We start from the raw sequence: 25,641 nt of genomic DNA on the forward strand, positions 1-25,641 counted from the left end.
ATTAAATAAGTTTAGTGTCATCCCTGGGAAGGATCAAGGCAAGTGCAGCTCAACTCTTCTGGTTCCCAATCCGGATCCCGGGTGTGGACTTACGTACTGCTTGACCAGCCATGCTTTGGCAGTGGTCCCACATAAAACAGAGGAAGATGGACACGGATGTCAGCTCAGGGCCAGTCTTCCTCAGCAAAAAGAGGAGGATTGGTGGCAGATGTTAGCTCAGGGCTAATTTTCCTCAAAAAAAAAAAAAAGTGAACAAAAAGAAAACAGTGCTATGAAATTATGTCTACATAAAAGATAGACAGGTTTTGAAAGGGCAAGAGGTTGAGCTGGTATCCATTTTCACCTCTTCAGTAAAGGTGTTCCTATCTTGAGGTTTACACACCTCTGCCAATGGTTGAACTTCTGAGGGTCAGGTAGCTCCATGACATACAAAATTCATAAGCATGTACATTTTTCTGTGGAGTGGGTCCATGATATTCATTTGACTTTTAAAGGAGTCTATGGCCAAAAAAATAAAAGGATAACTTTTTAAGAACATGTTTGGTAAGAGATCTGCTGGAGAAGTAGGCAAGGAATGTGGTCAAGGATTACAGACCTGAGTAAAAGAATTCTCACTAGAGAGGGGCAGGGAAAGGGGAGAAAGTGAAGGCAAAGTTCTCCTGATTCACAATTTTATTTACAGACCAGATATGTATGTCATGTCACTATTTTATTTTATTTTTTTGAGGAAGGTTAGCCCTGAGCTAACTACTGCCAATCCTCCTCTTTTTGCTGAGGAAGACTGGCCCTGAGCTAACATTCATGCCCATCTTCCTCTACTTTATACATGGGATCCCTCCACAGCATGGCTTTTGCCAAGCGATGCTATGTCCGCACCCGGGATCCGAACCGGCAGACCCCGGGCCACCCAGAAGCAGAACGTGTGAACTTAACCACTGCGCCACCGGGCTGGCCCCTCATGTCACTATTTTTGACATGTAGAATAAGTCACCCAGAATACATCACACATATAAACCATTAGTTATTTTGTTCAATTCCTTTGTTCTTTATTAGGAGATCCACATAAAATGACTAGTTTGGGTTCAAAATTATTTTAAAAAATACACTTTTGCTTTGTAGAGATGCTTTTTTTAAAAGTATCACTTTAAATTGTGAATTTGGAGATTTTGCCACTTTATGAAATCCCATCTATAGTTCAGTTGGATTACATTAGCATTTTTAAATTGCTAACTAAAGCCCCCTAGTATTTCTACATAAATTACAACGAAGCCAAGTGCATTCTTTATCATATTTATAAAAGTGATTTTTTTTATCTTAGACTTTTTAACATGGTATTCTAGACAAACCATTTAAAATTTTGATTCTCTCTAATGTGTGCATGGAATTTGAAATCTGGAAGAAAACTTGAAGATGATGCAGTATGACATGCTCATTTTATTGATAAAGAAATAAACCCAGGGGCCGACCCCGTGGCCAAGTGGTTAAGTTCTCGCACTCCGCTTCGGTGGCCCAGGGTTCGGATCCTGGGTACAGACATGGCATTGCTCATTAGGCCATGCTGAGGCGGCATCCCATATGCCACAACTAGAAGGACCCATGACTAAAATATACAACTATGTAGTGGGGGGATTTGGGGAGAAAAAAAAGCAGGGAAAAAAGAAAAAAAGAAAGAAACTCAGAGAGATGAAGAGCCTTGACCAAGCTCGCTAATGACAGAGCCAGGAGAAGAGACAAGCCTTGGATTCCTAGCTTCGTGCCTTCTCTAACATCCCGTCAACAAGCTGTTGGTTGCAGAACTGCCTCCATTTCTCTGGTGAGACCAGCCAGTAGGAGACTAAGAACAAACCACTCTGCAGAGACACAGACTCAAGCAAGGACTTGCCAGCTCTGCCTCTTCATCACCAACAAGCATATTCTCATAGGACCGCTCCTGACTCCCCAGTCTAGTGAGACATTAGAACTCAAGCATTCACAAATCACGACACACTGTCAATGTTGCAGCATCTGCCCAGTGATCCCTTTGCAGGTCCTTCAAGTTACTAGACTATTTGGGTTCCCATATTTCCTCCCCTTTTCTGATGGAAAGTCCAGCTGCTTTTAGTCCTTTCTGGACAGGTTACCTTTACCTCTGAAGGGAAGACCTCAGGCACATCTACAGCTTGTGTACGTTCTGTTTCTTTCTCTCTTCCAGGAGGTGGAGTTGGGGTAGTTTGTGAGGTAAAGGAGAATCACCTCCTTGAACTTGATGGTCATTTCTAATTGCTGTGGAAATTAAAAAATGAATGTCATTATCAAACCTGAAAAAAATAATAATAATTCCTTTATAGCATCTAATATCCATTTTATGTTTAAATTTCTCCAGTTGTCTCAAAAATCTTTTTTACAGGTGGTTTGTTTCCATCAGGATCCAATGTTAACACACTGCATTTGTTTGATATCTCTCTTAAATATCTTTTATTGCAAATGACGCTCTTAAGAAGATTCTTCAAGGGTATGGGAAACTTTATTATTGCTAAACTGTTTTTGCAAAGTGATTTACCAATTTCTCTCCTATAATTCATGAGGGCTCCACATCCTTTCCCACTTTTGGCATTGTCACTCACTTTATTTTTTGCCTGAGTGTGAACCCCACCCTGTAAAGAAATGAGATGCGAGCCTAGTCATCAAATATTGTGTATAATCAAGTGTTTTAGATATAAAAATTACATGTTCCCTAGAGATAATTATATGCCCCACCCCATCTGAAAGTCATTGTTTTAGCTGTGAGTACATCAGGATCTATCTATTATATTTTAATGAAAGAATGAAGAAGGTAGTGAGGTAATTATGTACTACTTAATATTTCCCAGGAAGGATATGACTGGTACTGACTTTTCCCTCCTACAAAGATCCTTTACAAGACATACAAAACCCGAGGGACCAGATGTTGACTTTACAGTGAGGCGTGTCAGGATTCCTGTAACCCCCTTTCTTCCTTATTAGTATCTGTCATGGCAGGTTGTCAGCTCTGATGATGTCATAATGCTTTGTTTGTGGGGTCATCTGATGTCACTTATACCTTACGAAGAATCAGCTTTTAAACAAAGTGAACCTTGGATGGTAAAACCTGATCTCCTGGAGTAATTTTCTGAGATCACAGGGATAAAGGACTCCAGAAGAAAACATATCTAGAAAAGCTTTCCTCTTTCATTGCGATATATGGGTTTTACTCACTGTTGAAATTTTGACAACACAACTGGGCTGGCACCTGGTCATGCTTCTGGATGATTCCTAGTTGCCAAGAGCATCCAAACAGTCCCAAGGATGCAGTCATTTTGCAGAACAAAGGGAAAACCAGCCCATTTCTGGGACTAGGGTGGAAGTCTGACAGGAAAGAGTTTTTTTTTCCTTTTCAGACACATTTTACATTAGGGAATTTCCCAGAGAACATAATGATCTAAAGAGTGGGAAGGATGATATCCTACCTTGCTCTTATAGTCAAATCTTAATTTATAGAAGTTTTTTAAAACGTCAGGCTAATAAAATGACAGATTTTAAGCTTTCATTCTGGTAAAGTAAAAGCCTTCTTCTCAATGTATCAGCCACTTTAATTTTTTACTAGAACATGAGGTGCAAGCCTTGGCTTCCATTTTCCCCTTATAAACCAATGACATCTTCAGTTCTGGAATAGCTTTGAAAGACGTGGCTTCTGATAAATGTTGGCAGAACTGGTGCATTCCCGGAATAAATCCTGTATGCTCAGCTTTCCCTACTCAAACACATCCCTAGGTCGAATGACCACAAAACTCCCCACCACGAAACGGGCTGAAGGGAAGTCTAGATGCAACAGAAAGTATACGTGTATTTTACAACGTGACGCTGGTACATTAAAAAAAATTTCATTATCTAGGAAGAAATCTCTAATCAAATGTCAATGCCATAACGACCATAACTATCACTGATACACGTTAAGTTTGAAACTGAGAAACTGGGCTAAAGGGGCGGAAATCGCCCACAAACAAAAGAAAAACTTCAAAATTTTCTCTTCCCTTTCAGGCAAGTTTCAGCTCTTCGAATCCACTCCTGCCTTTATAAATATCAAAGTGCTGTTCTGCTCTCAATTCTCACCTTGTTGTATAAGGAAATCTGTGTTTCTTTTCCCCAAATTAGGAATATGAGAAATCTTCCAGGCCCGTAAAACCTGAAAGCAGCCCCGCGGGAAGTTTTATCTGATCCCAAGGGTGTAAAAGTGGGCACGGTGGGGTGCAAACGACACCAAAGGAAAAATCTGTACACCATCCACCTGCGGGTGGAAAAACAAAACGAAACAGAGAAGACGCCACGGGTCCAGACATCATCAGGATCTCGGAGCACAGACGGAAAAAAGAACCCACAACCGCGTCCAGGTCAGAACTGGAGCGGTCTTCCCTAACCGATCGGAGCAGCTGGCGGCCTAGCCGCCGACGCCGTACGGCTGTGACCCGGGTACCGACAGCGCCATTGACCGCGCCCCCGCCCGCCCCTCCCCGCGGGCGCCCGGCACGCCGGCCAATCCCCTCGCGCCATCCCCTTCCCATCGCAGGCCCCGCCCCCGCGCCCGGGCTGCTGGGCCCCCGCTGCGTGACGCGAGCACGGCGGCTCCGCCCCCTGCGTCTCTGGCCTCGCCGGCCTTGGGGGGATGGTTCCATCATGGCGTCAATGCAGGTGAGAGGAGTTTGCAGCATCTGGGCGGGCGAGGGAGCCGTCGAGAGGATGCGAGTGTTTCGTCGGGGGCTGTGCCTGGGACCCTGGGGCACCCGGGCGGGTTCGGGAACGGCCCCGGTGGCCCGTCCTTCCTCAGCCTCAGGGCTTTGGGCAGGGGTGAGAGGCGGCAAGAAGAAGGGGGGGGTGTCGGTCGCGGTCGGTCGAAGCGGACACCAGCCGGCCGGGAAGTTGGGGGAGAAAGAAGGCTAGGGGGAGGAAAGGGCCGAGCGTGGCGTTGGCTCGGTAGCAGTGGGCTCGGAATCACTTTCCGTTCACACGGACGGCCGCAGCCGGCCTAACCGCCCGCCCCAGGGATGCCTTTTCCTTCGCGGTCCCCGGCCGGGCGGAAACAGCTGCTCTCGCCGTTGTCGCCGGGGCAGGGGCGGCCCCGAGAGGGGCTGAGTGTGGGGATCTGGAAAGGCGTTCCCCGAGAAGGCGGCTGGCTGCCCAGGCGCTTCGCGGCCTCCGCTCAGGCCTCCCACGCCCGGCCTCCCTGAATGCTCGGCTCCTCGGCTCTCCTCCCTTTGGCTCTTAATCCTTTGCCCCGTGGGTACCGTTCTGTATCAGCCTCCGCACCCTTAACGAACGTTCGTCCAGCAGCACCCTTTCTCCCTGTCCCTGAAGCCGCCCTTAGTCCATCAACATCATTTGCCGCCTAATAGGCAGTGTCCCCGAGAGCCAAGTCGCCAGTCCCCGTAGACCTCCCGGGATAGCGTGCCCTCAAATTTTTTTCCTACTGTGCCCCACCCTTGCGGTCGCAATAAGGCTACAGCCCTTTGCCCTTCTTCCCCAGATATTTAGTGGAACCTTAGTTTGGTAGGAGACCTCTGTTAAGCCGTGTTATATCTACCTGACTTGGCAGTGCATGGTTTTCTGGCTTTGCAACTTGATGTACTCCTTTTTTCCAAATCCAAGGAGTTTGGTTTTTTCAGGCAAAGATGGCAACCACAATTGCAGTTTTGTAGAGGTTGACTCTGCATTGTCTATGGCTTGCATTTAATTTACAGATAAAGATTAGTTCCGTCAAACCATATAGGAAGAGAAGAAAGAACTGTCGTTTGGAGTGTCAACTGAGCGCTTTTTAGAGTTTTAACAACATCTTTAGAAAGAGACCATGTTTTTCTTAGAAGGATTTTGTGCTTTTGTTTCTAGAAGAATAAGCAAATCTCCCTATGCTCCCTCCCGTTTTTTTTTTTTTTTCCTTTCCCAGGCGAGAACAGTGTTCTTTGATCTCTTTTTTGCATCTTCTTCCTCTTTTGTGCACGTTTGCTTCACGTTTACTTCTGTGCTTTTGTGTTATCCTCTTTCAATCTGTTTTTCATACAGTGTTCTTTTTAACATTTGCTTCTCCCTCTGGACTTTCCTACAGAATAGAAAAATTGTATTTAACATTCCTAGTTGAAAAGATGTCATGAAACGGTGCAGAGAGAAAAACAATTTCAGGAAACGTTATACTTTACACTAGTCTCCCCAGAGACGTTGGAGGAGTTTCGTCATTTGAGGCCAAAAAAGGAACTGTAGAACACTAGTTGAACAGTAGATGGGCTATATGACCAATTCAAGATTATTCGTGTTAAGATTAAAACTATTTAAGACTAACAATTAAGATTAAAATCCCCTACACTTGTGATGATATCTCACAAAAGAATTGTAGGGATAACAACCTGGTTACATTTAGACTTCAAGTGTCTGGAAAAGGCAGATTTCAATTTTTAAGAGAAAAAACTGAGTTGGTACAGAAGTTAATGTTGATAATCTTGAATTTTACATGGCAACTTAAGCAATGGAAAAAAAATACTTGCTAGTGCAATTCTGCATTTTTCTCACTGTCTTATCACGCTTTATTCCTTTGTCTTAGGATTTGAAGAATAGAAAACTGATGTTTCCTATTTTAATTAAAATAAAACTAAATCTTTCCTTTTAGTTATATTTTTAAAGTAACAGATACAGATTTTCTAGTAGTATCTTGAAAAATATTTGCATATAGATAAATCAAGCTTTTTGAAACACAGCACTGCTTTCTGTGCGGTTATTCTCTGGTCAACAGCATTTTTGCCTCACCATCTTAGTAACGAAGTTTAACTCTTTTCAGAACTAAATTACACATAAAACTGCAACCAGATTATGAAATTTGTTCATTCACTCATCAGTTATTTTGGGGGGGCCTCCTATGTATCAGGTACTCATCTAGGTGCTGGGCATACAGCAGTGATCAAGAGCACCAAGATTTCTGCCCTTGCGGATATAATAGTGCAGTTCGGGAAGACAGATAAGAGCAAAATATTTGTTAGTTGTGCGTTATATTAAAAGGTGATAGTGATATGGGGTAAAAGCGTGGAAGGAGGTTAAGAAATGGATATTTTTGGGATTTCAGTTAGAGAGCTTAGGAAGAAGTACGCCATACATCACTGTCACTCAGACCATGTCCTTACCTAGAAAGTTTTCAGTAGATTTCTTTATCTTACCCACACCAGGATATTACTGCTGAAGAGGTTACTTAAACTGTAAGGAGAACTGTATTTTAAAAACATGCATATTATCCAAATGTAACGTAGGATTTGATTACTTAAATTGATAAAATGAAATAAATTAGTCTTCAGGATCAATAACATCAAGTAAGGGTAGACTTTGAATGTCTCGTTGCAGAGGATTGTAAAGTTGAGGTGGTAATTTTTTTAGTGTACTCTGTCAGTGCCTTCCAACCTCTTTTCAAGTTGTGGCACACAGAAAATAGTTTTTGAATTGCACACTAAGGTGGGTAAGGTTGTTGGAGGCTGGAAGCACCTGGCCAGGCAGCTGCAGGTGAAACATTGGGGCTGGAGATGAGTGTTCTGGTACTCCTGTAATGCTGGAGGAGATCTGCTCTATAATAGTGCTAGAGTCGTTCTTCAATATACAGTTCAAGATTGTGGTTTTCAGGCTTATGTGAGCCCTCTGAGATGTTCTTTCTCATTTTTTTTCTTCCTACTGTTTCTTCCTAGAACAAAGTCACAAATCACCCAGTAAGATTATGGTTAGATTATGTTTTAAGAAACTGTTCTTAGAGAATGGTGGGCTCATGGCAGTACTTAAAATTGGCAGGAGTTAGAGTAAATAAATAGATCTACATTTAGTTTTGATAATTCTAGAAATCTTTAAATAGTAAATGGAAAGTAGCAAATTTCTAGATTTGGCATTTTAGGGATTTTGATGATTTGGTACAAACTTCCTATCTCCAAACTACAAAAGCATTATTAAAGTGAATTTTTGTCTGATTCTAAACATTTCTTACAAGTGTAGCAGTATTGGGATATTCTATTTTCAGCTAGACCGTACAGTTGTATTTTCTGAGTCTCATTTCTTTTTTCATTTTGTATTTAATCTTTTTTTTGCCCATATTGGTTCATTTCTTATTATGAAATAGTTAACTAATTTGGCCTCCCGGGGTATATTTTCTGATTTTAGAATTTAGCTATTTCATTCAAACTTCTCTTATTTTGGAAGCTTTTACATATACCCTGTATACTTTTCTAATTTGACCATCTAGACTTATTTATTAATTTTAGATATGCACTCACCTTACATTGTGTGTTAAGATCTTAGAAAGTCAGTGCATAATAGTTGATATTTGTCAACTCTAAAAACAGTAATAAAATGGAGAGAAATGGTCAAGTGAATTCTTACAGATTTTCTGCATTTTGTTCCTCTGTCTTACATAATTGGGTCTTATACTATTGACTGTTGATTTGGCTAGATGGAAGGAGCTTGAGATTTAGTAACAGGAGATGGATTATGAATGTGTGTTTATTGTCAGATGACTTAGAAACAGTAAATTATTTCGGATTATTCACAGCTCTGCATTGCTCTTTGCTCAAGCAATTGGCTGTAGTGATTGAGAGAGATGGAGTATGGGCTCATACAGACATTTCTATTATTGTAGTCACGTTGCCTTGACAGTTAGATTCCATAGGACTGTCGATGTCATCATGAAGGGTTACAGTGTAATCAAAAGTTAGAAAATTGGCCGTCGTTGTCTTGGATCCTGAGATTTACTAAGCAGTGGGAGCTTGGGGAGAATAGCTAGAATTACAGTATCTGGGAAAGTTGGCTGCTTACTCTGGTTAGAAATAGGGCGGTGAGGGAGCTGTTGGAGCAGGCAGCATGGGAAAAGGGGACAGCATAGAAGAGTATTGTGGGTGTTCTGTGTGAATGATAAAGCTAAGTAGATAGTAGACGACATGTGAACAAAAGTGTAAAGCTAGGGTAATCCATCTTCTTAACTCCCAAAGCAGTCATTGCGGTACTTTTATTTTTGCTGTTACTCCATTACTGCTTTATGATACGCCTTCTATTTTTGTCCTGACTTTGTTTGGGTCTTTTATTTAACTTTTCAGGTGTCTTCAACTCCCTTGAACCATAGATTTCCATGAGAATAGGAAAAAGTCTTTCTCTCTATCCCTTAAATGTGCACAGAGTGACTACAGTAAGTGTTTGTCCATCACTTGACACTTCAGAATGGCCCTCCTAAATAACAAATTCTGCATTCGGTTAATTCTATTTTACAGAAATCCTTTAAGCAATTTTATAGTAGTAATATTGAGTACCTATAAAAGGATAATTAAAAGTTCATATTTATATTATATATGCATTTCCCTAAAAGTTGGCTTATTTTCCTTATATGTTTGCCGTAACTGTAATGTTTTTCAAAGTATTTTCAAATCCTTTTCTCTGGATTCTTATTCCAACCTTGTAAAATGGAAAATCAGGTAATCCTATTTCATTCTAATAGAGACAGGGAGAGTGACTTTTGATAAGCAGTCACTCATTTGGAAAGTGACTTACCCAAAATTACATAGCAGCTGAGTAGGGAAGCTGCAATTAGAAACCACTCTGAAATCTCATGCTGTGAAGTTGTAGGTAATGAACATATTAACAAGTTTGGCATTGTAGAGAAGTCATTGGGATAATTATTTAACTTTCCTGCCACAAAGTAAGCATTTACTAAAATATTAGAGCTTCTACAGCTAAGAAAATGAGAGGATAATATTCCTTATACTTTATAATATAAAAATACTTTATGCATCGAATTTTAGAAAGAAATTCTTTATGCACATACTTGAGCACTGAGTAAAATTAGAATCGCGAATCTTTACTGTTCAAAGATAATCTTTATTATGAAGGAAAGTTTTAAAAGTAGGGATGATCTGGCACCTTTCTGAAAATATCTTTCTGCATAATATTTACCTAAGTTGAGCATTTGTTACATGAATTTTATTGCATCTTTATATCATTGCAGTCTGCTTCATTATTTTTATCTGCAAAATACTTATTTGTGTTTGTCAGGTGTTTTAAAATTTTCCTCATTAGATAGCCTTTATTTGTGAATGCAGTTTTTGGATCACCAACAAATGGAGCATGCCTTTGAGTTATTTTATTCTGAGAAAAACTCTGATCTCGTTTAGTTATTTTTGTAAAACTTCATTAGAAAAACACAGGATCTGGAATCAAAAAATTGTGTTCGGATTCTGTTTCACTACTTAATGGTTATCTTGCACAAAAATTGGTGTGTAGTGGTGAAGACAAAAGCAGATTAACAGGTAAATGTATCAAACTGCCTTTTTGATTTCTCTTCCTCAGACCTGTTCTTTCTAAAAGCAGATTAACAGGTAAATGTATCAAACTGCCTTTTTGATTTCTCTTCCTCAGACCTGTTCTTTCTGTAGTATTCCCCGTGTTGGTACGTGGCAACTTCATTCTTTAATTTGTTCAACCAGAAACCGTGGTTTCATCCTACTACATAGTCAAACCACCAGCAAATTCTATCCAGCTCTACCTTCAGAATGTCTCCAGGATCCAGCTGTTTGGCTTCTCTCTGAAGTGTTCCCTGATGTAAATCATCCTTATCGCTCATCTGGATTGTATCAGCTGCTTCATAGCTGCTTCCTGTTCCCTTACTGTCTTTTCTCAACCCCTTATTTAGATTCTTTTAGAACAAAAGTCAAATGTCACTTCACTCACATCCCTACTGTGGCTCCCCTGTTTCACTCGGAATATAATCCAAAATCCCTGTTAATGTCCGAGAAGGTCTTCTGTCCTGTATTTCACTTAACACCCTGCCTCAGTACTCACTTCTCTACAGCCTTACTGGCCTCCTTGCTATTTCTGCCTCAGAGTCTTTGCCCTTGTTATTTCCTCTGCTTGGAGTGCTCTTTTCCACGTATCTGGATAGCTCACTTCCTTTTTTTCCTCACATCTTTGTTCAAAGATAGTTTCCTTAGAGAAGCCTTCTTGCTGCCCAATATAAAATAGCTCTCCCACCCTGTAATTCCCCTGCCCTGCTAAATTCTTCATAGCCCTGACATATTAATTAATTAATTTGCTATTTCTCTTGGCCGTAACCCACTGCGTGGCATGTAGGAGGTCCTCACTAAGTGTCAGAGGAATAAATGAACACAGCTTTTGGATTCACATAAACTAGGTTTGAATTCTAGCTTTGCCACTTGATAGCTGTGTAGCTTTTTTCCCCAACATAAAATAGGGATAAATAATTGTATGGGGTGAAATTGCTATTTACTTCATGTTGTGGATCTTTGGAGTTGTTTGTGAGTTATATCTTACAGTGTGACTTTCCTCTTATTTTAAACTACTGCTATCACTTTAAAAAAAATTTGACTCCTGGTCCTGTGTTGGCTATCATTGGGAAAAAGTAGATTTCCTTTATGATCGTCATATGAAGTCTCTCCTTGTATTTCCATAGCACAGGAAGGAGGGAGGAAGTATGGTTTCTAATTAGTGTGTATCTTTGCCAATCCTCTTCAAAATTTTAGAATTAGCCAAGTAGAACTTTGAGACTTCAACATCAGTTTTAAATGGCACATTCAATTTTTTTCTTTTTTTAGTTGAAATATAATCACATACCATAAGACTTCCTCACTGGGTTTTTTTTTGTTGGGTTTTTTTTTTTTTGAGAAAGATTAGCCCTGAGCTAACATCTCTGCCTATCTTCCTGTATTTTGTATGTGGGACGCCAGCCACAGCATGCTTGATATGTGGTGCATAGGTCTGTGCCTTGGATCCATACTGGTGAACCCTGGGCTGCCGAAGCAGAGCCTATCAACTTAACCACTACACCACCAGGCCAGCCCCTCAATAGTTTTTAATGTGACCATCATCACTATCTAATTCCAGAATATTTTCATTATCCCCAAAACAAACCCCTTACCCATTAGCAGTCTCTCCCCATCCCCCTACCCTTGGAAATCACTAATCTGTTTTCTGTGTCTATAGATTTGCCTGTTCTAGGTATTTCATGTGAATGGAATCATTCGGTATGTGGCGTTTTGTGACTGGCTTTTTCACTTAGCATAATGTTTTTGAGGTTCATCTATGTTGTAGTTTGTATCAGTACTTCATTCATTTTTATGGCTAATAGTCTGTTTTATGATTATATGACAGTTTATCCATCAATTGATTGACATTTGGATTTTTTCCTGTTTTCATTCATCAGTTAATTGACTACTTGTATTGTTTCTGCTTTTTGAAGAATGCTGCTTTGAACATTCATGAACGTGTTTTTGTGTAGACAAGTTTTAGTTTGTCTTAGGTATATACCTAGGAGTGGAACTGCTGGGTCGTTTGGTAACTCTATGTTTAACTTTCTAAGGAACTGCCAGACTTTTCTATGGCAGCTGCATCATTTTGCATTCCCACCAGCAGTGTGCAAAGGTTCCAGTTTCTACACATTCTGGCCAATATTTGTTGTCCGCTTTTTTGATTATACCTACCTTAGAGGGTGAGGAGTGATATCTTGTTGTAGGGTTTTTGTTTGTTTGTTTGTTTGTTTTTTTTGTCGAGGAAGATTGGCCCTGAGCTAACATCTGTTACTAATCTTCCCTTTTTTGCTTGAGGAAGATGGTCCCTGAGCTAACATCCATCTTTCCCTACTTTATATATGGGATGCTGCCACAGCATGGCTGACTGAGCGGTGTATAGGTCCACACTCAGGATCCAAACCTGTGAACCCCAGGCCACCGAAGCGGAGTTTGTGAACTTAACCACTGCACTACCAGGCCGGCCCCCTCATTGTGGTTTTGATTTGCATTTCTCTAATGACTAATGCTATTGAGCATCTTTTCTTGTGCTTATTGGTACATTTCTTGGAGGAATGTCTATATGAATGCTTTGCCCATTAAAAAAATTGGTTTTTTTATTGTTGAGCTGTAAGAGTTCTTTATGTATTCTGAATGCAAACCACTTATCTTGATTTGCAAATATTTTCTCCTATTCCGTGAGTTGTTTGCACATTCTTGATGATGTCCTTTGAAACACAAAAATTTTTAATTGTGAAGTCCAATTTATCCATCTTTTTCTTTTGTCATTTGTCTTTTGGTGTCATAGGTAAGAAGTCATTGCCTAATACAAGGTCATAAAGATTTACACTTTATTACACCTATGTTTTCTTCTGAGAGTGTTATAATTTTAGCTCTTTCATTTAGGTCTTTGATTCATTTTGAGTTAATTTTTGTATATGGCGTGAGGCATATTTTTGAAGTTGTATCTGCCCAATCTGAGGGTCCATCAGGTTTTCCTGCTGGATTCAAGTTATTTCTCTAGGTGAGTGGAGCTGTTAGCTGTTTTTCAGATGAGAATTTAAAATGCAGCCCCACAACTAAAAAATGTGAGTGTAATCCTAATAAACTACTGAGAATATGTATATATTCATGTGTTCGCTTTTATTGTAATTAAAATAGGCATACCAATTTTAAATTTTAGAATTACTGAGGCTTTGAGCCATAGGGCATTTTAGAAGTCATCTAGTCTAACCCTCATACTTTTTCTTTAAAGCATTGCTGCATTTTGTGGTTAGAGGTGGTTGGTAAAATGTAATTTGTTTACTTTTGTACTGCTTGGAAGGAAGATATATTGAGCAAATTGAGTATATAGATTTTTTTTCTAGTATATAGGTTTGGTATGAGGAAAACTATTACATTCTTAGGAAAACCAATTTAAGGATTCTAGTGGAAGAAAATTACGTAGTCTATGCGTATTGGTGCCATCTTTGCTTTTTATGTTGCCTAGTGGAAACCTCATAGAATTCATTTCTTTATAACAATTAGTTTGAGCTACCTTGAGGATATTTCTACAGTCCATCCTCATTATTCATGAATTCTGTATGTGTGAACCCACCTACTTGGTAAAATTTATTTGTAACCCTGAAATCAATACTCCTGATGCTTTTGTGGTTATTTGTGCACATGTGCAGAAAGGCTAAATATTTGAGTTGCTGCATGTGCATGTTCACAGCTGAGGTCAAACAAGGCAACTCTCTGCTTTGTTTCAGCTATCATACAGTAAACAAGTGTACCTTTTTGGGTCTATTTAGTGCCATTTTTTTTTTTTTTTTGCATTTTTCTGCTTTTGGTGATTTCACTGTTTAAAATTGCGTCCAAGCAGTAGTAGTAAAGTGCTGTCTAGTGTTCCTAATTGTAAGGAGATTGTGATGTGCATTACACAGAAAATATGTGCGTTAGATAACCTTTGTTAAGGTGTCAGCAGTTGGCCTTGAATGCAGTGTTAATGAATCAACAGTATATATTAAGGAATCTTTAAATAGAAACACACAAAAACCAAGGTTATTATTGATTGGTTGAATATGACCAGAGGATTGCAGGAACCTAACCCTGTATTTCCCCTAGGAACAGTGGTTCAGTATTTGCTAGCTAAGTATTTGCTGTGGCTTTATAGAACATAACTACTGTGGATAACAAGAATTGACTTGGGCCGGCCCTGTGGCCGAGTGGTTAAGTTCTCACGGTCTGCTTCCGCTCCCCAGGGTTTTGTGGGTTTGGATCCTGGGCGTGGACTTAGCGCTGCTCTTCAAGGCCATGCTGAGGTGGCATCCCACATAGCACAACTAGAGGACCTGCAACTAGAATATGCAACTCTGAATTGGGGGGCTTTGGGGAGAAGAAGAAGAAAAAAGAATTGTATCTTGATTTAAATTTTGGTCCACTTTTGGTTTGATTTGAGACCAGGTTAAAACTGATAAAATGTAATGTTGTTGCTACATCCTGGTTCCTTGTTTGCCTTTTTCTATTTTCTACTGTAGGTCAATAACTTCACCCATTTTTTTCTTTTTCTTTTTTTTTTTTTTGAGGAAGATTAGCCCTGAGCTAACTACTGCCAGTCCTCCTCTTTTTTGCTGATGAAGCCTGGCCCTGAGCTAACATCCGTGCCCATCTTCCTCTACTTTTTTATATGTGGGACGCCTACCACAGCATGGCCTGCCAAGCGGTGTCGTGTCTGCACCTGGGATTCGAACCAGTGAACCCCAGGCCCCCAAGAAGCGGAACGTGCAAACTTAACGGATGTGCCACCGGGCTGGCCCCTCCCCAGTTTTTTTCTTGAGTTACCTCACAGTTCACGTTAGTAGTTTTCAACATTGGCATTATATTGAAATCACCTGGTAAGCTTTAAAAAAGAAAACAACTATCCCCAGAGATTGATTTAATTAGCCAGGCATGCATCCTGGTTATTGGAATTTTTCTTAGCTCTTCAGTAATTCTAATATGCAGCCTAAGTAGAGAACTCATCTTCACTGCAGTGGGAGAATTTATGTTTGCATATTATGTAAATTGAGAAAGACACAATACATCTCCTTGGACCATATTTAGAGTTCAAGAAATGGTAGACATTTGAAAGTTAATACCTCTGGAGAGAGCTTTAAGAACCAAATTTGAGACTGTGGGAATGGTTATATATGTTCTTGGTTGTCTACATAATCACAGTTCTATCAGAGAACATCCATTTCCTGTACATATCAAAGCAAGTGCTGAATGCTGACTACCTGATCAGTTTTAGTGAAATCTCTCGTTTGGTGGCTATTTTAGTCAAAGAAACAAAAGTGTCTGCCGTGAGAGTTCTTTGTAGAGGAGGATTATTGAACAGAGTGCTTTAAGATGTGGCTGCTGCATGGTCCCCTAGGCTCAGTTAGGAGCTGAGTGAGTCTTCTGTTCCACTTGTGTACCTAGACAAACAAACACGTTTTATGCCATGAATCTTTGTAGGTGAATACAAATGATTACAATCTCAATTTTTTTTATTGCTTTAAATAATCTTAGGAGCCCTGTATTAAAATATGAATAGTCCTTGGAATGTTAGTCTTTTGGCCCTTCGTTAGGGCCATTATTGTTTCTGACCTTTGTATCTCCCATTCTAAAGCCTATACTGAACTTTTTACCAGTCAATTAAAATCTCAGAGTCAGGTTTATGATTCTAGGTCCTGCGTCTATCTCCTGTGTTCTTAGGTTGAAGTGGATGCTATTGCAAATGTGTAGATTCTGTCAGTATTCTTTACCTAGGAATACTTAACAACTCTTTTAAATCACTTTTTATATTGGACTTCCACTTTTAATTTTGGGTAGTTTTGACAGGTCCTCGTGTTTTCATTGTTCCTGGGATTTTTTTTTTTTTTTAACTTATCTGGCAGGTTATTTAGTTAGCCCTTCGTCTCTTTGTACTGTCTTTCTGAATTCGAATTTTACTCAAAATACACTTTAGTTCTCTACAGCTCTATACCTGACATCATGAATCCACCAAACTTAGCCTCAGTCCTCACAGCTCTGCATACTTTTTCTTATCTTGTTTGCCCTCATGGCGTGTTTTACCTCTTGCATGGAATTTTTCACTTCTGCCTTGTGCTTACTATAAAGGTACGTGGTCTGTATTAGATTTTTAGCTCACTGAGGGCAGTCTGCTACTGGTGGTAAGCACTCAGATGTTTTCTGAGTGAATAAATAGAACAGAGACTCAAGTAAATACTTTTTTCAAAACAAGTCAGAAGTGGTATGAAAACATTGCTTTCTTTCCCTATCTCTGATACCTTTGATGTCTTTCGCTTCAGCTTCTGCCGTGGTTCAATTAAAAAAAAATAAAGAATGGAGTTGAATAGGAAAAAGTATGTGTAGTATTTTAAAATTAGTGTAAATTTCCTGTTAATTAGGTGGATGTCTTTCAACTAGACTAATTTGGGTGGTAATTCTTTCACTTTGGAGATAATGCTTCAGTGAAAGTCTGATGTTTTTTCCTGATGGTAGGTTTTTTCTTAAGTTTCCAATCCACAGCCTTTACCTTGACAGCAAATAATCCGAGGTCTTGCTTCATTGATACTAAAGAAAGTGATTGCTTTACCCCTAAACCCAAACATGTTGTGTCTCAGGATACTTCTCATTCCTGAAATTGTATTCCTTTCCCAAATGCTTTATTCTTAGGGTGTCTCTGGGTGTGGTTTGAGTGTTGATATGTCTGTGTGTGCTTGTAGGAGGAGGCGGTATGAGGTGGTATGGAGTGGGGGTGTTTTGGTACAGGGAGTTTGTGATTGGTTCTTTCAGATGTTGCAGAGGACAGAGCATCTGTTGATGTCTATGAAAGGCAGACTGGGCTTCTGATAGGCCTTTTTACCCTAAAACGTAGTGACAGAGCTTTACTGCAGATTCTTCCAACTTAACTATATGGAAGAAATTGGTCAGTTTAGAATACTACCAAAAACAAAACAAAACAAAACACCACCACCACCACACACACACAAACCCCATAAGCATAAAGAAATCTTTGTAAGCCTGTAGCTTTTTTCAGAAGTTTGTGATGACAATGACAGAAGTACCAAAGAAAGCTAAGACAGTTAGTTAGGTAATGGCTCAGAAAGGATTATCCGTTATCCTAAGCAGCAAAAGTAGTGTGAATAGGTATTGCTTCTCCCTCTGTTTTCAGCACCTCTTCTACAGTTCACTACTTTTTTGTATCTGCTTCTGAATGAAACCAGATTTTTCTATTTAAAATATGTTAGTTTTTTATTATTTTAGATCCTCATAAACTGACGAAAGTTAAGATACTAAATTTTTTTTTTAAAGATTTTATTTTTTTCCTTTTTCCCCCCAAAGCCTCCCGGTGCATAGTTGTATATTCTTAGTTGTGGGTCCTTCTAGTTGTGGCATGTGGGATGCCACCTCAGCGTGGTTTGATGAGCAGTGCCATGTCTGTGCCCAGGATTCGAACTGACGAAGCACTGGGCCGGCTGCAGCAGACCGTGTGAACTTAACCACTCGGCCATGGGGCCAGCCTCCAAGATACTAACTTTTTAAAAATTCAGCAGCTCTAGTTTTTGTAATTAAAAAAATTGTGAAAGGTAAACATAAATTTCTTAAACAGGCAACATAGAATGCCAGAATTGCTTTTATAGGTTAATCATTTATGCTTTTAACATTTCTTAATTCCTGTTAGAATGAAACTTGGTATAAATACATTTTACATTCTAAGTTGTGGGGGTTTTCTTGTTTTTTTTTTTGCTGAGGAAGATTAGCCCCGTGCTAATACCTATGGCAGTCTTCCTCCACTTTATATGTGGGTTGCTGCCACAGCATGGTGACCAGTGATGTAGGTCCATGCCCAGGATCTGAACCTATGAGCCTGGTCCACTGAAGTGGAGCACGCCAAACTTAACCACTACGCCACAGCCCCAGCCCCTAAGTTTATTTTTTAAATAGACTGGGTGTTGTGTTATTCTCTGTAAAAATCAAGTTGTTGGTTTTTTTAAAAAAAGTAATGGCCTTGTATATCCAGAAATTTTATATATTAATGTTAAAGATGTTCTTGACTTCTGAGTGCATGGAGTGAAAGAAGCATACTAAAGGTATTCCTGAGACTCTCAAAATCACACTATGGCTATTCTTTGACAACTGAAGCCCAAATATGTGTAAATTTGTTAGCAAAGCTGTTTTTAAGACAACTTAGAGATTTGAACTTGATCTTTATTAAAATAGTAGTCTTTATACTGTTGTAGCCTTTTATAACACATTGTTTTTTTTTAGAAGACATACGTTGAAACTATCCTGAAGAAAATCTGTTTTTATTTTGGTCAGTTCTTTATATATGAAATACTTAGCTATCCACCTTATGCACCAGGTCATAAGCATTTTGCCTTATTCTTTATGTTAAAAAATCTTCCTGTAAGTATTAAATGTGATCCCTTTTTTCTTACTTGCTAAAATTAATGGATTTAACTAGTATTATAAAAATTTATACCTGCTATTGTCAAGAGAAAGTATTGATGGAGTAAATCCTTAAAATCATGGGATAGCATACTGAGGAAGAAAACAAACAGTTATGTACCTTCAGTATAATAACAAAATTGCCCAAACTGTGTTTTCATTAAATGGTTATTTGGGTTTGACAAAGTAACTAACCTGGAATCTTAAGGTTAGTAGTTCATTTTATGATTTTATTCCTGCTGATGGAAACCTTCTTTGTAAATAGTGCTTAGAAATGCATATGGGTATGTTTTGTGTGTGTTTTAAGTGAATAAGGGGAGCAAGAGGAGGGAGGAAAGTTGTACTGAGTAGCTTTTCCTCTCAGTTATTTTTAATTAGAAATAGAAATTTCTTTGCTTTAGATAAGATATAAGATAATGATAAAATGAGTTAGGGAGCTAGTTGGTTTCATAATTGTAATTTGTTTGTTTGATTAGCTAAAAAAGTGTGTGCTAAAAAAGTCTGTATTAAAACCAGCTTTATACATGCATACCTTGTTTTATTGTGCTTTGCAGATACCACATTTTTACAAATTGAAGGTTTGCAACTCTGCATCGAGCAGGTCCCTTGGTGCCATTTTTCCAACACCATTTGCTCACTCCTGTCTTTGTGTCACATTTTGTTAATTCTCAAAATATGTCAAAGTTTTTCGTTTGTTATATTTGTTATGGTGATCTGTGATCAGTGGTCTTTGATCTTACTATTGTAATTGTTTTGGGGGTGTCATGAACCATGCCCATGTAAGATGGCTAACTTAATTGATAAATGGTGTGTGGGTTCTTTGTTGTTTTTTTAAAAATTTTTATTTATTTATTTATTTTTTGAGGAAGATTACCCCTGAGCTAACTGCTGCCTAATCCTCCTCTTTTTGCTGAGGAAGACTGGCCCTGGGCTAAATCTGTGCCCATCTTCCTCTACTTTGTATGTGGGACGCCTACCACAGCATGGCATGCCAAGCAGTGCCATGTCTGCACCTGGGATCTGAACCGGCAAACCCCGGGCCACCGAAGGGGAGCGTGCACACTTAACCACTGCGCCACCTGGCCGTCCCGTTGTGTGTGTTCTGACTGTTCCACCGAGAGGTTGTTCCCCTGTCTCTCTCCCTCTCCTCGGGCCTCCCTATTCTCTGAAATACAACAATATTGAAATTAGGCCAATTAATAACCCTACAGTGACCTCTAAGTGTTCAGGTGAAAGGAAGAGTTGCACATCTCTCACTTTAAATCAAAAGCTAGAAATGATTAAGCTTAGTGAGGAAGGCATGTGGAAAGCCGAGATAGGCCAAAAGCTAGTCCTCTTGTGCCAAACAGCCAAATTATGAATGCAAAGGAAAAGTTCCTGAAGGAAATTAAAAGCGCTACTCCAGTGAATACATGAATGATAAGAAAGCAAAACAGCCTTAAAGCTGATATGGAGAAAGTTTTAGTGGTCTGGATAGAGGATCAGATCAGCCACAACATTCTCTTAAGTCAAAGCCTAATCCAGAGCAAGGCCCTACCTCTCTTCAATTCTGTGAAGGCTGAGAGAGGTGAGGAAGCTGCAGAAGAAAAGTGTGAAGCCAGCAGAGGTTGATTCATGAGTTTTAAGAAGCCGTCTCCACAACATAAAAGTGCAAGGTGAAGCAGTAGGTGCTGATGGAGAAGCTGCAGCTGGTTATGCAGAAGATCTAGCTGAGATTGTTAATGAAGGTGCTACACTAAACAACAGATTTTCAGTGTAGATGGAACAGCCTTCTATTGGAAGAAGATGCAACCTAGGACTTTCATAGCTAGAGAGGAGAAGTCAGTGCCTGGCTTCAAAGCATCAAAGGACAGGCTGACTCTCTTGTTAGGGGCTAATGCAGCTGGTGACTTTAAGTTGAAGCCAATGCTCATTTACCATTCTGGAAATCCTAGGGCCCTTAAGAATGATGCTCAATCTATTCTGCCTGTGGTCTATAAATGGAACAGCAAAGTCTGAATGACAGCACAGCTGTTTACAGCATGGTTTACTGAATATTTTAAGCCCACTGTTGAGACCTACTGCTCAGAAAAAAAAAATCCTTTCAAAATATGACTGCTCGTTGACCATGCATTGGGTGTCAGTGTGGCCACCCAAGAGCTCTGATGGAGATGCACGATGAGAGTAATGTTTCATGCCTGCTCACGCATCCATTCTGCAGGCCTAGATCAAAGAATGATGTTGACTTTCAGGTCTTATTGTTTAGGAAATAACATTTCCAGAGGCTGTAGCTGCCATAGATAGTGATTGCTCTGATAGATCTGTGCAAAGTCAATGGAAAACCTGGAAGGATTTACCATTCTAGATGCCATTGAGAACATTCGTGATTCATGGGAAAAGGTCCAAATATCAACTTTAACAGGAGTTTGGAAGAAGTTGATTCCAGCACTCGTAGATGACTTTGAGGGGTTCAAGACTTCACTGGAGGAAGTAACAGCAGATGTGGTAGAAATAGCAAGAGAACTAGAATTAGAAGTGGAACCTGAAGATGTGAAGGCAGCCTAAATGGCTGCAATCTCATGGTAAAACTTTAATGAGTGAGCAAAGAATGTGGTTTCTTGAGATTGCATCTACTCCTAGTGAAGATGCTGTGAAAATTGTTGAAATGACAACACAGGATTTAGAATATTACGTAAACTTAGTTGATAAAGCAGTGGCAGGTTTGAGAGGCTTGACTCCAATTTTGAAAGAAGTTCTGTGGGTAAAATGCTGTCAGACAGCATCACATGCTACAGAGAAATTGTTCCTGAAAGGAAGAGTCAATCTATGCAGCAGGCTTCATTGTTGTTTATTTTAGAAGTTGTCACAACCACCCCAGCCTTCAGCAGCCACCACCTTGATCAGTCAGCAGCCATCAACATCAAGGCAAGACCCTCCACCAGTAAAAAAAAATTATGACTCACTGAAGGCTTAGATGATGGTGAGCATTTTTTAGCAATAAAGTATTTTTTAATTTAGGTGTGTATGTTGTTTTATAGGCATAATGCCATTACACACTTAATAGACTACAGTATAGTGTAAACATAACTTTTATATACACTGGGAGACTAAAATATTCATGTGACTCGCTTTATTGTGATATTCACTTTATTGCAGTGGCCTGGAACGGAACCCACAATATCTCAGGTATGCATGTATTTAGTTTTTGACATATGTTTTAAACCATTACATGTATGTAGGGATATGAATATATATAAATAACACTAGTCACATTGGATGAAGATATTATAATATCATATAAGATTTATGATAATATACACAAGTGCTTAAAACTATAATGAGAATATATATATACATCACTTGTAAAACTACAGAAAAGTAATTGTAGGTATATATGATTTAATTAGACTGAACAATATGTGGAGGAAGCTGCGTATAGCTTTAACTTGTGAAGACAAGTAGAATAACTTGCGTTCTGAAACTTTTGAACACAAAGGAACTTTAGAGATCATTTGATCTAACCCCCTTTTTTTTTCTAATGAAAAACATGGGCCCAGAGGTTAGGTAACTCGCCTAAGTTTATGATACTTAAGGTGGGCCTGCAACTCATGAAATGCCCTCCCTAATTTAAGTATTTATAATACTTTCAGATAATTCTACTTGACAGAATAGAAATGTTCTCCAATAAATTATCTATTGTATCAATTTTATCTATCCAAGATGAGTTCCATTCCAAAACTAGATTTTATGTTCTCTGGAAAATGTTGCACTCAGAATAGTAAAAATTGCAGGAAGAATGCAGTACACCTTTAAAATATATGTGTTTGTTTAAAGAGTGTTCTAACATTAATGCTCAGTAAGTTACAAAGCACCCAAGGTGTGTTTCCTTGGGACTTAATCTACAAGAAGGAAAGATCTATCCAAGTAAGATCCATCTAGTTTTATGGCTTAAAAAGAATCTTATAAAATCTTCTTAAGTTATAAAACTTAAAAGATAAAAGCCCTGGAAGCTGCCTTTTGGTATAGAGAGTTGAGCGTAAGTATTTGTTCTAACCATATGTCATGATCTAACTAGCCATGTTCCTGTTTCCACTTTTTTACCATTATAAGCTACGTTTTTTTTTTTTTTTTAAGATTTTATTTTTCCTTTTTCTTCCCAAAGCCCCCCGGTGCATAGTCGTGTATTTTTAGTTGTGGCTCCTTGTAGTTGTGGCATGTGGGATGCCGCCTCAACATGGCTTGGTGAGCGGTGCCATGTGCGCGCCCAGGATCCGAACTGCTGAAACCCTGGGCCTCTGAAGCGGAGTGCCGGAGTTAACCACTCCGCCACGGAGCCGGCCCCTATAAGCTACATGTTTACCACTTCCCTCACCCCTCAGCTTTACGTTATACTTTAGGATAAGTTTTCAAGAAAGGTGTTACTAACTCATAGAATCAGTATTTTCTAGCCCTCCAAATACTTAATGGCAGTGAATTTAAAGGAGAAGGAGCTCACGAAAAATGGTGGAAAACTGCTTTAGGGGTGCCTACAAAAAGAGGGGCCATCAAGTAAAACATGCGAAGCATAACAGAAATAGGAAGAGAGGCAAGTTTGGTATAACAGAATCAAAGGGGAAGAGCTCTTTACAGGAAAGATTAAGTGATGTTAGTGAAATAAGACCCGCAGTGGATTAATAAGCAAATGGCGTTGAACCCCGAGAGGCTTGCAGGGATTGAAGCTTAAGTGAATGTGTTAGAGGGAAAGTAGAGGCAGTGGACAGTGAAAGGAAAGAAAGGAAAGGACAGAGATAGAAGATAAACAATGACTGTTTTGTGTGTTTATTTTAAAGCTTGGAGAGACCCAATTGATGACTGAAGGGAAGGGGTTATGGAATGGGAAAGAGTGAAGCTAGTGGAAACCAAATTATTAATTATGAGACTAAGATCCTGGATGAATTGATAAGGCTTGAGGTCCAGAGAGAGATGGGAGGATTTTGAGAAAGGGAGAGAATCTTCTTTGTTTGGGACGTAAGTGAAGGACCAGAGATCAACCATAGGGGCGGTGTGATATTTTTTTTTCTTTAAGTTATTGGCTAAAAATGGGGAAACAAGTTGACGATTTGCACTCTTTGCATATTTAGCATTTTTGCTTAGAAAGGAGCTTCTCCTTAATAAATTTTGAAGAACATGGACAAATTTTATATATTTCAGCTGAGAGAAAACCTGAAGTTTGTTAATTAAAAATATTCCCCCAAAGCTCATGAAGCTGATAACGTATTTTCATTTGCTTTCTAATAAAGTTGGTTAGAGTAAACTCATAATTTTAAAATAGTCATCTTTTATTTCTTTTTATTTCCTACCTTATTTTTTTCTTTGTTGTCATCTACGAATTTTAATACTACCTTAATGTGTTTATTTGGATCTTTAAACTTTTAAAAATATTCTTCTATCTGCTGGCTCATTTCATTCTGTCCTATTAATAACACTCTGAGGTAGGTATTTAATTGTGCAGAGGTTAAAATACAGATTATTATTTATTCAGAGTTGCATATACTATATAATCCTGGGAAGCAGGTATTGAGTTGTCCAACTAAATATATCCCATACAGCACCTAATTTATACTCTAAAGGTTTGTGTTTTGCTTACATTTTGAACAAATAAGTGGCAAATTCTGTTAACCCAAATTCTGATTCCTGTCTTTTTGTGATAGATCTGCAGTTTGATTTGTAGATCAAACCAAACTTTCCACTCTTTGAGGACAGTATTATAAGTCATTTAGCATCTTTATTATTTAGTTATTTATTTTTTAACTTTTTATTGAGATTATGATCGTTTACAACCTTGTGAAATTTCAGTTGTACATTATTGTTTGTCCTGTTGTAGGTGCACCACTTCACCCGTTGTGCCCACCCCCCACCCCCCTTTCCCCTGGTAAGCACTAATCTGTTCTCTTTGTCTACATATTTAGCGTATTTATTTAAGGCTTGCTGTGTGCCAAACCCTGGCTCTAGTCTACCTTTTCCACTACACAGCATATTTTATGCTTGATGACATTTTACTTGCCAGAGTAGCTTTTTGTTAATACTTATCAAAGTCTCTGGATGTAGCCCAGCCTAGCCAAATCTGGAGGGTAAGAAATTTTGAATTGTGCCTTTACAAGAAAAGAAAACACATTTAAATATTCTTGCAAAGTCAAAAAAGTTTAACCTAAATGAGACATCAACTCTGTCAGGCTTAATGCTGATTACTGCTTTTCATCTACAGCATGAAATGTAGTGATCAGGGGGAGAAAGTAGGCTCAGTACTGTATTTTATTTCATTCGGAGTCAAGGTTTCTGGGTAATTTAAATATTTTATTTTGAGTGTTAATTTCCAAAGATCAGACAGATAATTTCTGAAGTAGCTTGAGAAGTTGAGATTTGATTCTAGGGTTGTAATCTCATTGCCTCCTGGAGCCAAGCTGGTTAAAAGCACGCATGATGCAAACATTGGGTTCACAGTTGAGAGCATACCCAGCTGAAGCAGCAGCCAGGCTTCAGCTCTGGTTGATTCTGTTGTTTTCATCTGTCAATCTGAATGTTCACAAGAAGCTTGAACTCCACAGATCCAAAACAGAATTTAATCTCAGCTGCCTGCAACCCCACATAGAGAGACCGTTTTAACTCTACCTGTTCCTCTTCTGAGTTTCTTTTAGATTCATAGCACCACCATCCATCCAAACTAACATCCTGGAGTCAGCCTCATTTTTCTCTTTCTCCCTCCCCGCATCCAATTACCACTAAATCCGATCCATTCTGTATCCTAATTAAGTCTTTTGATTCCTCTGGTGGTTGACTAGTAATGTCTCAACTCTTTATCTTTCTAGTAGTTTTCAGTCTAGCTTCTGGCCTTCATTCTGTCTTAATTTCTCCGGTACATCTGCCACACTGTCATCAG

At 39.1% G+C, this 25,641-nt stretch overlaps 1 protein-coding gene and 1 long non-coding RNA gene across 4 annotated transcripts in view; one reads left to right on the forward strand and one right to left on the reverse strand.

The window, feature by feature from the left end:
- The window catches only part of LOC139085211 (uncharacterized), a 53,784-nt gene extending 49,218 nt beyond the window's left edge, over positions 1 to 4,566 (reverse strand). Inside the window, exons 1-3 of one of the 3 annotated variants that reach the window (XR_011543346.1) lie at positions 4,108 to 4,559; positions 3,214 to 3,363; positions 2,127 to 2,262 (exon numbers count right to left, since the gene is read on the reverse strand). This is a non-coding gene — a long non-coding RNA (uncharacterized lncRNA). Of the gene's footprint in view, positions 1 to 2,126; positions 2,263 to 2,871; positions 3,004 to 3,213; positions 3,364 to 4,107 lie in introns of those variants that run through there. The other 2 variants (XR_011543344.1, XR_011543345.1) reach the window with 2 other exon arrangements.
- Positions 4,432 to 25,641, forward strand: part of UBE2W (ubiquitin conjugating enzyme E2 W) — a 68,193-nt gene continuing 46,983 nt past the window's right edge. The window contains exon 1 of the mRNA XM_070631462.1: positions 4,432 to 4,683. Within this exon, the coding sequence (XP_070487563.1) occupies positions 4,669 to 4,683 (15 nt within the window). The 5' untranslated portion in view covers positions 4,432 to 4,668. The remainder of the gene's footprint in view (positions 4,684 to 25,641) is intronic.

Source organism: Equus przewalskii, chromosome 8 (assembly GCF_037783145.1).
Source record: "Equus przewalskii isolate Varuska chromosome 8, EquPr2, whole genome shotgun sequence".
Classification (NCBI taxonomy): domain Eukaryota; kingdom Metazoa; phylum Chordata; class Mammalia; order Perissodactyla; family Equidae; genus Equus; species Equus przewalskii.